The sequence below is a fragment of the Carassius carassius genome, chromosome 4 (assembly GCF_963082965.1).
Source record: "Carassius carassius chromosome 4, fCarCar2.1, whole genome shotgun sequence".
Lineage (NCBI taxonomy): Eukaryota > Metazoa > Chordata > Actinopteri > Cypriniformes > Cyprinidae > Carassius > Carassius carassius.
The window spans coordinates 38,427,022-38,440,329 of record NC_081758.1 but is presented as its reverse complement, the minus strand read 5'-3'; the positions used below and the strand labels follow the sequence as shown (position 1 = coordinate 38,440,329).

The window sequence follows — 13,308 nt, the reverse complement described above, 5'->3', positions numbered from 1 at the left end:
CTACGCACCAATGATTTCTGCATGCAAATGAGTGTATCGTTTCTGACACACGCTGTATGCAATAGACCAATCACAACAGACTGGGCCATCTGACCAATTAGAGCAGAGAAAGGCTCAGAGAAAGGAGGGTTTCTGCTTGGAACTAATCTTGAGAATCGTTGAAAAATGAGGTGACATTAAATGCATATTTTGAGTGTTTTTTCAACATGCATGCATGTAATCCTATTGTAGGAGACTCCCAAAACAAAATATTAGGAACCTTTGGCATAATTGGGGCACTTTAAAAATTGCCTGTATATCTCTCATTATGTTACAGTATATGATCACCAAATCTTGGATTCAATCTTTTTGTCATGTTGTTTTCTTTCAGTTAGCATAGGCTTTTTTTGGATTGAATGTAGGCCTCACTGATCTGAGCTTATGTACCCTTGAAGTGAATAACACATTATTCTGGGATCATTTCGGCCAAATTCATTCAAAACTGGGGTGTATAAGCTCAGATGGCTGAAGCTTATGATCAGTCAGTTCCAAAAAGAAATACAAAACCTGTGCTGAGAGCAAGAAAACAAGCAGATAAATTGATTAAATACAATATTTGGTATTAATACAGTATAACTATATATATATATATATATATATATATATATATATATATATATACAGTATAATTTTTATTATTATTCTTTTTTTTATGTTTGTGAAGATACCTTGTGTGAGCAAAGTCAGTAGGTTTTAGTCCAATTAGCATTTCAGCAGATTAGCAACTAAAATTTCTTCTGAAATTATCAAAATGAATAATTAAATCAGCTTATGTTTATGGTTGGTACCTGTAAGGTTGGACGGTTTCTGCTGTCTGCCGCTCTGTGGGGAAGGGTGAAGAGGAGATGGGGGTGTCGCACTGGGCGGCAGAGGGGGAGCAGGAGATGATGGGGTGGAGGAGGTGGTGGAGGATGGATTACTGCTGGAGTCGGGCTGATACGGCACAGGGATGTGGTCCTGAAACAGAGACACACAGAGATTTTGTAACACACAAAAACACTCCCTACTCCCTGCTCATTCTCAATGCGGTCAGACATCAGTAAACCCGGATTCTTTCTCACGGTCGGTTAAAGATTAATCATAGAACAGAGGTGTGGCAGCTGTCGACCTGATCTCCCATGTGCTGAAAACTGGAAAGCCATGCTACGTTTGAAAAACTGCCCAACGTCGTGTTAGAACGTAGAGCACATCAATAGCCAGCAGTGTTGTCGTAAAGTATGATTGAGTGGTATATATATTTGATAAGACAACGGAAATCCAAAAAAAAAAAAAATATTCACAACTCTATGCTCTGCCAGTCATAAAAAAGGCTTTTTGACTGCTATCTTTGTTGCTTAAGTGTCACAAACTGAGTCTTTGAGAAAAACTAAAGTTATAAAAATACAAGCAATATAAAACCAACTGCATCTGCATAAAAAATTAAAGTGGAAGAATAACAATTAGTTCATAACTTCATAGTTCAGATGGTAAGGTTATGAACTCTTTTTATTCTGTTTTCACTATACTCTCTCACACATACATACATCCTTCTCTTACAAACAAATTTTCTTCTTGCATACATTTATTATTCAAAACATTTGAATAAGAGCAAAATGCATAATCGTGTGAATGAAATATATGAACATAAGAAGAAAATGTAAGAATGTGTTAAAATTTGTGACTATGAGAGCAAAAATGTATGAATGTGAAAGGAGAATATAAGTGTGTGAGAGTGCCAGGATGACTTATGGCTTGTACGACCCTTTATAGCCCCTTATAGCATGATCTTTTTTTTAACCACTTCTGCAGTTACAAATAAACAACTGATCTGAAGGTGATTTTTACTGTATGTATGAAGTCAGTTCCCTTCACACAAGTTCTAGAAACGTTTATGTGGTCAGGAAGCAAGGAAACACACACACACAGAGAGAGAGAGAACGTGTTCTTGCATTTAAAAATAGCTAGAAGGAGCACAATGGAATGGAATTGAATGCAAGGACCCCTAGACACATTTTTTTACATTTTTGAGTACACTTGACATGGTGTGTTAAAAATGTCACACTAATCTTGTCGTGCCTTGGTTTCCAATAAACATAAGAAAACCAAGTGTGCCAAAAATGACAGGAAGGCTGTTTATTGTTGGTCTGTGAAAATTGCTTTTCATGCCAAGTTGTTTGAATAAAAAGCCAAAGCAAACAAGTTGTTCTAAAGATTACAGGACGGGCTTATAATGCCAATGTGCTGGAGAAAGTTTTTTGATAATGTTGACAATGGAGGGATGTAACATGGTTGAGCTGTGTTTGTTCAAAGGTAATGCAATGTAACTAATCTTACCTTGCTGATTTTGTTAGTCTTGGGGAGAGTCTGGCTAATGTGGAGGTCAGAGTACCTGAGGGGGTTGTTTATGTCACATGGTACTGACTCGGTCCTGACGAGCTGACGAGCTGAGAGAGAGGGCGAGAAAAACAGCATAGTATCCACGGTAACAGGAGGCAGTTGTCATGGTAACAGAAAATCTCTGAAAAGTCTTGTCACATTTTAATGGAAGAGTCACTAAACCATGTATTATGTACAGTACAGTATATATCAGAAATATCACAGGTATGAATCACATGGATATCCAACAGCAACAATCAAGGAGTTTATAATAACATTGTTCACTTCCTCCAGCAAAGAAAAACACATTTCTGTGTACTTCATGTGCATAAAAGCATATGATTTCATAATAAGGAACCATTAAATTTAAGCATAAAAATAAGACACACTGAATTTGGTTTGGAGCTAGTAATTTATTACAGCTCAATTCATCTAATTTCCTAAAGTTAGTATTACAACCTAACAGTGGAACACATTAAATTAGCCTAACAAAACTGGCTTGACATTTTTCCTATCTAATATTCATTTTTTTGTAATATACTGTATACCAAAGCTCAAAAGATTGGGTTCAGTAATAAATAAATTAATACTTGTATTCAGCTAGAACACATACAATTGTTCAAAAGAGACAGTCAAGACATAAGATTACAAAAGATTTCTATTGCAAATAAAAGCTGAAAAATAAAAAAGTAAAATGTATCACGATTTTCGTGACGATTTTCTCTGACATCAACAAGGCATTTTCGTCCACACAACTCCCGCTAATTGGATTTTCTCTTTTTCTGACCATTCACTGTAAATCCGTTTGGCACCAACAACCATTCCACGTTCAAAGTCACTTAAATCCCCTTTCTTCCCCATTTTGATGCTCAGTTTGAACTTCAACAATTCATCATCTAGATTCCTAAATGCATTAAGTTGCTTCCGTGTGACTGGCTGATTAGCAATGTGTGTTACCAAACAATTGAATATGTGTACCTAATAAAGTGGCTGGTGAGTGTATATTAAAACAGAAAACCATTGTTTTAAACTCCAATACCTTTAACAATATTACTGTTTATCCACTGTAGTTTTAATCACATAAATGCAGCCTTGTTGAGCAGAAGAGACTTCTTACATAAACATAAAAAATCGTACTGATCCCAAACTTCTGAACGGTATTGTGTTTTTAACATTTGAAAACTGTCCAGAACAAAATTTAAGGTATGAAATAGGAAATAATGTGTTTGATGAGCACAAACCTGCTCCCTTACCTTGAGATGCTACTTGATCTACAATATCAGAAATGAGGGGAAAATGTGATGGTGAAAAAAGAAAAAGAGAGGAAAGGTAAGACGGGTGCAGACTGAAGGTTATAATGTTTAAGAGAGAACCAGACAGATTGTTTAATACATTAATGCAAAGTAGATGTGACATTCTCTTAAAAATACATTCTTCATTCCCTTTAAAGACATTCTCTTATTTAGAAAACCAATTTTCAAACCACAACATTTTAAGAAAAAGCTTGTAATTAAATATGCTCAGTTGAAAATGAAGCAATTATGAGGTTGAACATATGTTGTGTATAAAAATATTGAAATCATTTCTGAACCATAATTAATGGCCTGCATTGAGCAGGGGTCATATGATGTGATTTTAACTTTTCCTTTCTCCTTGGAGTGTTACAATTTGTTCGTAAAAAGATAAGATCCCGAAAGTTGCAAAAACTAAAGTCTCAAACCCACAGAGATATTCTATTTAAAAGTTTAGACTCGTCCACGCCCTCCTAAAATGCCTCATTTAAACATGCTCCCACATGTCTACGTCACTGTATGGGAAGATTTGCATAACACCTCCCAAATGTTCATGCAAAGAAAGATAGCGTAACTTTGATTCTCACTGTAGTATTGTTGCTGCCACCACCGCCATGTCATGAAGACGCTGTGTGTTTCATTGTGAAAGTGAAACTACTTTGTTTGGTGCTCCAAAAGAGACAACTAGAAATCAGTGGTTAAGTTGTGTTTACAACACCATTTTAGAACAGTTCAACCCAAATATTCAGATGTGTGCAGCGTATTTTACGGAGGACTGTTTCCTGAACCTGGGAGAGTAGCCTACAATGCCGGCTTTTCTGACTCACAGCCTCTATGTATGTTTTCATATTTAAAGAATTTGCCACTGATGATTCAAACGTGACTTTGGAGCAGTGTAGAGTAGCATTTGTTGTTTGTCGTTTCTCCAATTACAAATGCAGACATGGTTTTATGTTTACACAGCGTGATGCAACGCAACGCGTAAAAAGACAGTATAAGTCATTATAATCAGTAATTATGTCCCCACTGGATGCAACAAATGCCTTGTTTATAATTATAATGCACAGGATAGCTGGCCAATCAAAGCACACCTCACTTTTCAGAAAGATGAGCTTTGTAAAAATCGATGCTTTTCATAAAGGCGGGGCATAGAGGAGAAACAATAATGTACTGTATGTGGAAAATAAGTTTTTTTATCTTAAACTGCATTAACACATTTAATTACATAAAATACACAAAATAAATGTTCTTTTTTAGCAACGTCATATGACCCCTTTAAACATTTATGGAGAAATAAATAAATAAAGAAAGAAAGAAAGAAAGAAAGAAAGAAAGAAAGAAAGAAAGAAAGAAAGAAAGAAAGAAAGAAAGAAAGAAAGAAAGAAAGAAAGAAAGTAAACATAAAAGTTGAAATACCTCGGGATGAGTCCCTACCTCCTCTGTGGTATATGAGTAAATGACAGGGTGGAGCTTCTTTGGTGCATTTGTTGTGGCACTTCAATCTGACAAAAGAAAGCATGACAGAAATGTTTATTAGTTTTCTCTTGTAAAAGCAAATTAATGAATATTCAAAACAAGCACTTAATATGCAGCCATTATTTTGAGGGTGTCAAAAGCCAGCAAGTATCTTAGTAACAAGATGCCACAGTCAAGGGTGGTAGAGTGGAAACTATTAGGCAGGTAATTTATTCAAATAATCTTTTAATGATAATGATAATTATGCTCAATTTGAATGTTCAGACACTACTGCGGGCGCAAAGTCACTAGCGCTGAATTCTAAAGAGGCTGTGATGCTAACAAAAACATCAAATCACATCATTTCACAGCTGAAATGTTAGGAATTTTTATTTTCAGAGATTTTAGTTGTTGCAAGAGATGGTAAAAGAAATAATTATAGATAATGGTGTGTATATTTAACATTTGACATTTATAGTATACATGCTGTGATTCAGTCTGTAGCATCAGACAGAATAAAAAAAATATCTTATAAGATATCGATCTTTTGATCTTTAAGGAAACTTAACCGTAAATGTAAATGTAAACGTAAACGTGGTGTTTGCTGATGCAAAATTCAACACAACAACTGCTAAGGATTGTTAAAAGTTGTTTTCATATATATTATGTATAGACTTTTTACACATTTCCGGGTTTCTCAGCAGCAGAAGTCATCACAGTCGAGTAAGCTTCTAAAGCAGTGAATGGGAACTACCACAAATATATGCTACTTGCATCTCATTAGCTCAAATAGCAAAGAAACACTCCATGATAGTGTTTTCATGACTTTCAAAAAAAAAGGAAGAAATAGAGAAAGACTGATAACGTCAGCAAGTAAAGAGAACGATGTCAAATTTACCATCACTCCCAAAGAGGCTGCATTAGTAACACTGTTTCTAATACATTGTAACTCAATTATGACTTAGAATCTTTTACTTTAACATTTTATCCTATAATTATGGCTGCATAACCATTTCAACATTTTGTCATAATTGTTTGTCATAATTAAAAATAAAAATCTCATAATTATGAATTAGTATCTTATAATTTCAATACGAAATTGTACATTCTAATTATACATACATTTGTCATGACTATATTCATCATATTTCATATTTTGTTATCGTTTTATACTAGATTTTCTACTTTTTATATCATAATTTAAACTTTTAATGTCATACTTATGAGTTTTAAAGCATTATTTGTTTTCTTATGTGGCAGAAATGGGCTGCCATACTAAAGTTTTAGCACTTGCATGATTTACAGAAACATGGTTTATTTTCTTATGTTGGGGAAATGGGCTCCCAGACAAACATTTTAGCACTTACTTGCAGTGTTTGCATTTTAAGCCGAACAGCATTCCTTTCCCGCACACGATACATGTCTGTGACATCCAATACTTCGTGGAAAACCTGTACAAGCATAAAATAAGTGCTGTGCTTCATTACTGAGCCTTTTTTTAGACATTTTTCAATAAAAAAATGTAAATAAATGAAGCCATATGGGTTTGTTTTGCTTCGCTGTCAAACTATCAGCAGATGGTTATGCCCTACTGACACCACTCCTAAACTCTTCAGATGAAAGACCTAATGTGTCACAACAGCGATCACGTTTGCCAAGTAACCATTTCATTGAGAGACAGATATGTGCAGCGTATGCCCAAAGGCACTTTGGCAGTAATTCTCAAATTAGAGTAATTTAATTATAACCGAGGATCTTTCCATATCTCTTTTGCACTTGACTTTGCTTTCTCACTTGACCAATACACAAGAGGACAAAGGCTGTATGGATGCATTGGTGATTGTTCAGCAGAATTGCATGGAAGCCAAGGTGCTCTTTTTATTCTTAATTTTTTCTATCTCTGTCTCTTTTTGTTTACATGTAGTCACATTTGCCATTATCCAAAATAAAAGGGCCATTCAAATCTCCTGGTATAGAGTTCCTCTGAAGGGTCAATATGCATTGCCAATTTATTTCTCTGATATGAACAGAAGCTGACAGTTAATAGAATATGACTAATGGGCTCTGACAGTGTCAAAGTGTCTTCATTTGATTGAAGCTATACTGTCTCATAAAAGAGGAGGCTGGCTTTAGTACACAGATCACATCACTGTAGCCAGATTTAAGTTGATATAAGCATTTAATTTTTTTGGATCTGTTTATCAGATTGCATTTTGAAACTGGCAGTTGTCCATCTATGATGACAAATAGACATTGATTTTTTTCACGTCTAAAGTACCAGGGAAATGAGTTTTTTTTTCTTTGCATATGTTTTGATGGCTAAGCTACTGTGAGTTCTCATTAAAGCCCTTATAACTTTGATCACAAAAGCACTGTGTTCCGCAGTCTAAGTGTTCTTTGTTTGACTTGGGATCGGTGGTATTTGGGGTAATCAAGTAATCAGATGTAAGTAGGCATGACTGGGGTTGCACAGCCACACGAGTTAATTGGCTTGACATTTTGTAACCATTACCACACATTCATATCTGCACAAAACATACCTGTGTTTTATGGAGTTGCCGAGGTCTCTGCGAGGTATTTGAGGAGACCAGCGAGGAACAGACAGAGTATCTGGAACAGAATGGTTGGGTCAGACACAGGAAAACAGGATTAACACTTGTAAACACAGAATTAAAAAATCTTATAAATATTATAAACCTTAAAATCACTTTTATAAAAAAGGCCAAAAGAGGTATTATAATTCTTGGATGAGCTATAAAGTGGCTGTTAAAAAAACTTAACAAGAAGACATACAGCGATCTTACCATGGTTAAGATGTTTTCTTAGCCACAGTATAAACAAAACAGATTTAACAGCAATATGACGAAAACAAAACTGTTCAATTAAATAAAGTTTAGATTTATTGGCAATAAAGTGATTTATTAACAACCGTGACTCTAACTTGCATTAATCTAGAATTCAGTTGAAATACCATATATTGTAAGACAACTGTAAAGCAATGTAAAACGATTTATTAAAAATGTTTCATTATATATATAGCTGGTGCAGAGCATATTCAGGTTTTTGCTGAGGAGCCACGTAGACCTTGAGGGTTGATGGATACAGTCTTCGCTCCAACTCTTGCTGCAAGAAGTACATCTCGACTCTGACCGGGCATCTTCAGTGTTTTTTCTGTGAAGAACACCACTCGACAAACAGGTTCCACTTCAAGGCGTAAGTGTGTCTCATAGACAGTGCTCTGGCCAAAGTGATGGTGTCAATTACCTCTTGGGGTAGGTCACCTAGAATCTCCTCAGAATCCCATCCAGGGACAAGACATGAAGTTTCCAGAGGTCTGGACGCGGGTGCCACAGGGTGCCCCGTCTCTGAGTCAGTAGATCCTTCCTCAGAGGAATCGGCCAAGGAGGGTCTGTCACAAGAAGTATTTGCTCGGGACTTGACCATGAAGCCAGTACTGAAGCGGTCTCATATGAAGCAGCCCCAGCGAAGTGACTGCTGTTGCCATATGCCCCAGGAGCCTCTGAAACTGTTTCAGTGGGACCGCCATTCTGCTCTTGAACGTATTCAAGCTGTTCAGCACCGACTGAGCACATTCCTGTGTGAGGCGTGCTGTCTGTTTGACCAAGTCCAACTCCATAGCGAGAAAAGAGATCCTCTGCGTCGGGGAGAGTTTTCTCTTTTCCCAGTTGACCCAAAGGCCCAACTGGCTGAGGTGCCAGAGCACCAAGTTCCTCTGCATGCAAGAAAGGGGCATCTGCTGCCTTTACTGAAGTGGACGCCCCTGAACTTTGGAGGGCACCGGCCAAACAGAATCGCGTAGCCGTGTCTGATGGTCTGGCAGAGCCAACGAAATGGGCTGGGAAGTGCTAGCCAGGCTCCCAGAAACCATACAAGTGGCACCAATGGGACCACCGATGTATCCAGAGTGGGGCAGTGAGGGGGAACACAGGGACACGGATCTCCATGCCGGTCCGTGGCAGGGTCAACGTGTTTGTAATACCTGTGTTCGGGCAGAGTGTGTCTGATTAGTACATTTGATCGCACTCTCAAATCACCCAGATATAGAGGAAATTGCTCTTTTATTGAAGTTTTTGGGTACCAAAAGAAACAATAGATTCTCCGTCTGGCCCTCCTCCAAGGGAGGGAGTGGTGCGTTCACCATCTCCCAAAGAGCAGGTTCCTCCATCTCTGGGTCACCCGTCTCAGGCCCTCTTGCACTTACTGCCAGTTTTGGCGGGGGCCTGGATGGGCAGGGGGGCTGCCCTGCAGCTGGCTCCACAGCGCTGTTTTGCTGCAGGCTGCTGCGTTTGCTGCACAGGATTAGGGGCGGTGGCCGGGAGCCACCCTCAGCAATGAGCAGGGTGAGGCACTGCTGCTGGTGGCCGGGTGGAGGCAGCAGTTGCACGCCGAGGCAGGATGTGCCTGATGGCCTCTGCCTTTTGGGCAGCAGAGAACTCTACCTCTACCAGTTCTCTACCACGTCGCTGAACAGGCCGGTCTTGTCCGTCTCATGCATGTCGGCCAGACACAGCCAGACATGGTGCTCCTGGACCACCATAGTGGTCATCGCACGGGCCAGAGACCGCGCAGTGACCTTCATCACTTGTAATGTGAGATCAGTAACAGTACTGAGTTCTTTGAGAACTTCTGGGTCGTTACCACCCTCATGCAGGTCCTTCTGTGTCTTGGCTTGATGAACCTGCAACAACACCATGGCATGTACGGCAGTGGCAGCCTCTCAACAGGCCGCATAAGCCCTACAAGCCCGGGAGGGGAGCAACGGCTTGCCCCGCCAAATGGCAGCAGTATTTGGACACAATTGCAACACAACTGACCACTCCACTGGTGGGATCTTCGTGTAGCCCCGTGCTGCCCCGCCATCAAGGGTGGTGAGGGATGACGAGCCACTGGGGTGGATTCTGGCAGTGATAGGACCCATCCACAACCCAGTGAGCTCATCATGCACCTCCTGGAAGAAAGGCACAGACCAATCATCCAACTTCGAGGGGTTTGGGATGCGGTGGAGGTTTCCACTCAAGCCCACCGCTCTCAGAATTGTCACATGAAGCAACTGGTTTGGAGTAGAACGATGTTGTCTCTCGATGTTGGCTCTGAAATGAAAAGCTGAATATGCGCTGCACCAGCTGCCTACTTATACTCAACGCTATGATCAAACAGAGTTGGATGCAATAATCGCATGCCAATGTTCATTTTTTTTTAATTTAGTTTGTCATGAATAAACAAACCCAACACAAACTGTTCAACATGTCATACTGTTGTGCACATGGGTGTCAATCATTCAGACTTTTCCACAAATTCACAGCGCTCAAAAAACTCAAGCGCTGTGCAAATTAGATACAGCCTATAAACAATATATTAACAGACTGCTTCTAATGTACAAACGTAGCAATGTGTGTACAAAATTATCTTTTTAATGCAGTTGGACTTATCCATTTATATGAATGTTCACGCTTGCAAATAAAAAATCCACAGTGAACAAAGCAAAGAGCCCCTGCACTGATGTCTTTTGTACATTTTGTACATTATTTCAATGATACATTTTTTTTTTTTACATTTAATTTTTACCTTAGCAAGTTAATTCTGCTCATGCTAAGAGGCTCTTCTCTGAACTAAACATCCTGGAAATATAGAAGCATTTAATTATAAAACCCGAAACTGGTATCCACTGATATCTTTATATCTGATAAATACATCAATTCAGTACTTAACTATTAAAAATAATTTTTGATAATTGAAATAAAGATGAAATAAAAAGAAATAAAAAAAAAGAAGTAAAATTACTAGAACTAAAACAGACATAAATTAAAGCTATAGAAATAAGGGGTCCCTGAAAAACTAATAAAAACTTTAATAAAATTAAATTAATGAAAATATAAAAATAAAAGCTAATTGAAAATATTAATAAATACAGTAATAGCATCGAAATAATACTAAAATAACAATGATGTCAATATTCTTTGACCTCAGCAGTGATAAATGCATTATGATATGAAAAATATTTAAAAATAATTAAAGTGAATATATATTCATACATAAAAACAAATGATCTAAACAAGTAGCATAAACTATCATAACACTGCAGTGATAATTTTAGACAAAACCCTTGCTTGCCTGTTTCTATGGTAATCGCTCAAAGTTTTAAAGGAGATTATGCAAATTATTACAAAAACCAGAAACTAATCTTATTTACTACAATAATCAAGTACATTTTTAAGGATTTAACTGAGACAAAAATATCCAACAACTGACAACACACATCAGCATCGATCAAAAAAAGTACTGTGGCAGCAGCAAGGTACAAGGATTGTATAATATGGAACAGAATGATTACCATATGTCTATACCATGGCATTTACATGGTACATACATGTAAATCAAGTCCTTTCATCCTAATGAAGAAACAGAGACAAAGAGAGCTGTTTTTAGTAGACCCAAGTTTACCTGACAAACTCACATCGTCTCACAGCAGGTGTATGTTTTATCCACAGGCACAGACACTGACTTGTAAATACAAACCAGCATCACTACTGAGCAGGTGAATGTGTGTTTAATTGGTGCATCTAAAAAATAAAAAATAAATAAAAACTACACAACACAAATATTTCTAAAAACACCAGCTACCAGAGCCAGATGTCTAATTTATAGAAAAACATAGTTATGTTTCTTTCTTGCCCTTTTTAAATCAACAACCAGTCATTAAAAACCACAATGCTGACTCAATCGCTCAATTAACTATCAAATTTAAACATGACAAGACAAACTAGAGTTTTTTTTAAAAGATGAAGCAACAGTTGGCCAACTGTCACAATTGTCCAATCACATGCCAGTGTCACTGATATAAATATCACAGGCATCTTGCAAATAGACAGACTAAACAAAATGGTTTGTAAAACAATGACTAACATATTGATTCACTTCTCAGTCTTTTCCAGAACACGACAAAGTACCATTATTGGATTTACAGTTTGATATAGTTTTAGCTTAAAGGCTTTTTTTCAGTAGGGAAACATGAGTGATGTTGAGTACATTTAAGACCTGCTTTTGACCTGCTCTTAAACAATTCTATGGATTTGACTGACAGCCTGATATGTGATTAAAGTGCTGCACTGCGAGTATGTCATAACGATAAATTGTCACAGCCAAGAAATTACAGTCCAAATTTGGCTTTTGCATTGTACAGTAATTTAAAATGTTTCTATAGCTTGAAAATAAAAAGTAATGAAATTAAATGGAGACCAAAGGAAACTTTGATTGCATTTGCACCAATCCCAGTTAAAAACACATATACACGTATTCGAATGCAAACATTTTAATTTCTCCTAAGGAATTTTAAGAAAAACATATGAGATTCTTAACATTCAGGACTTAATTTGTGATGGAACAATCAAAAATTGATTTCAGACTATGGTTTTATGAGATCTTGCATAGGCTATAGGTCTATACATTTTCATTATACTTTAAGTCTTGTGACCCAGGGATTGAAAATTAATAGCTACATATAAACTTCAATGCACTTATAGAACTGATAAAAAACGCTTATGATTAGATGCTTATATGCCCATACACCAGCAGCCTCCACTTGCACAAGCTTGTGCACAAAATGACTATGAGTTTTAAACTTTCAATACAATGCAATTCAATACAAATGTCGAGGACTGTGTTTCTGTCAAGACTTTGTTGGGCATAATGCAAAATGCCATGGTGTTTTACATCCACAAATGGTCATGTACATCAAAATAGTTGGATAGAAAACCCCATGGAGATTGCACATATGTTCTGTTACCTTTCCCCACCCCACTAACTTGCCGGATCTGCCAATCCCACTTGTTCCGGACCCTCAGAATTGACTAATTAAGCACCCGCAACATCCAAACACCAACAATATCCTCTGTTGTTTGTCTTTCTCTACCCTACTATCAACTTTCAGTTGTGATGTCCAGAGTTAAACTTCACATAAGCATTTCATAGTATTGCACACACTGTTTGTATTCTGTGTGCATGTTGAGAAACTTGAAACCATGAAGTACAGACCTTGGGCAAACTGTTGCGTGCTGTGTACAATAATACTGTCACCACATGCCGAAAAACAGCAGACGCATTACCAGGGATGATGACACTCGTGAGGCCTGGTTACTGCCACCGCTTC

At 37.6% G+C, this 13,308-nt stretch overlaps 1 protein-coding gene across 1 annotated transcript in view; it reads right to left on the bottom strand.

The window, feature by feature from the left end:
• LOC132139996 (kinase suppressor of Ras 2-like) overlaps positions 1 to 13,308 on the bottom strand; it is a 103,071-nt gene that overhangs the window by 40,987 nt on the left and 48,776 nt on the right. Inside the window, exons 7-12 of the mRNA XM_059548741.1 lie at positions 7,682 to 7,751; positions 6,509 to 6,592; positions 5,103 to 5,188; positions 3,648 to 3,665; positions 2,353 to 2,462; positions 828 to 996 (exon numbers count right to left, since the gene is read on the bottom strand). Coding sequence (XP_059404724.1) covers positions 828 to 996; positions 2,353 to 2,462; positions 3,648 to 3,665; positions 5,103 to 5,188; positions 6,509 to 6,592; positions 7,682 to 7,751 — 537 coding nt within the window. The remainder of the gene's footprint in view (positions 1 to 827; positions 997 to 2,352; positions 2,463 to 3,647; positions 3,666 to 5,102; positions 5,189 to 6,508; positions 6,593 to 7,681; positions 7,752 to 13,308) is intronic.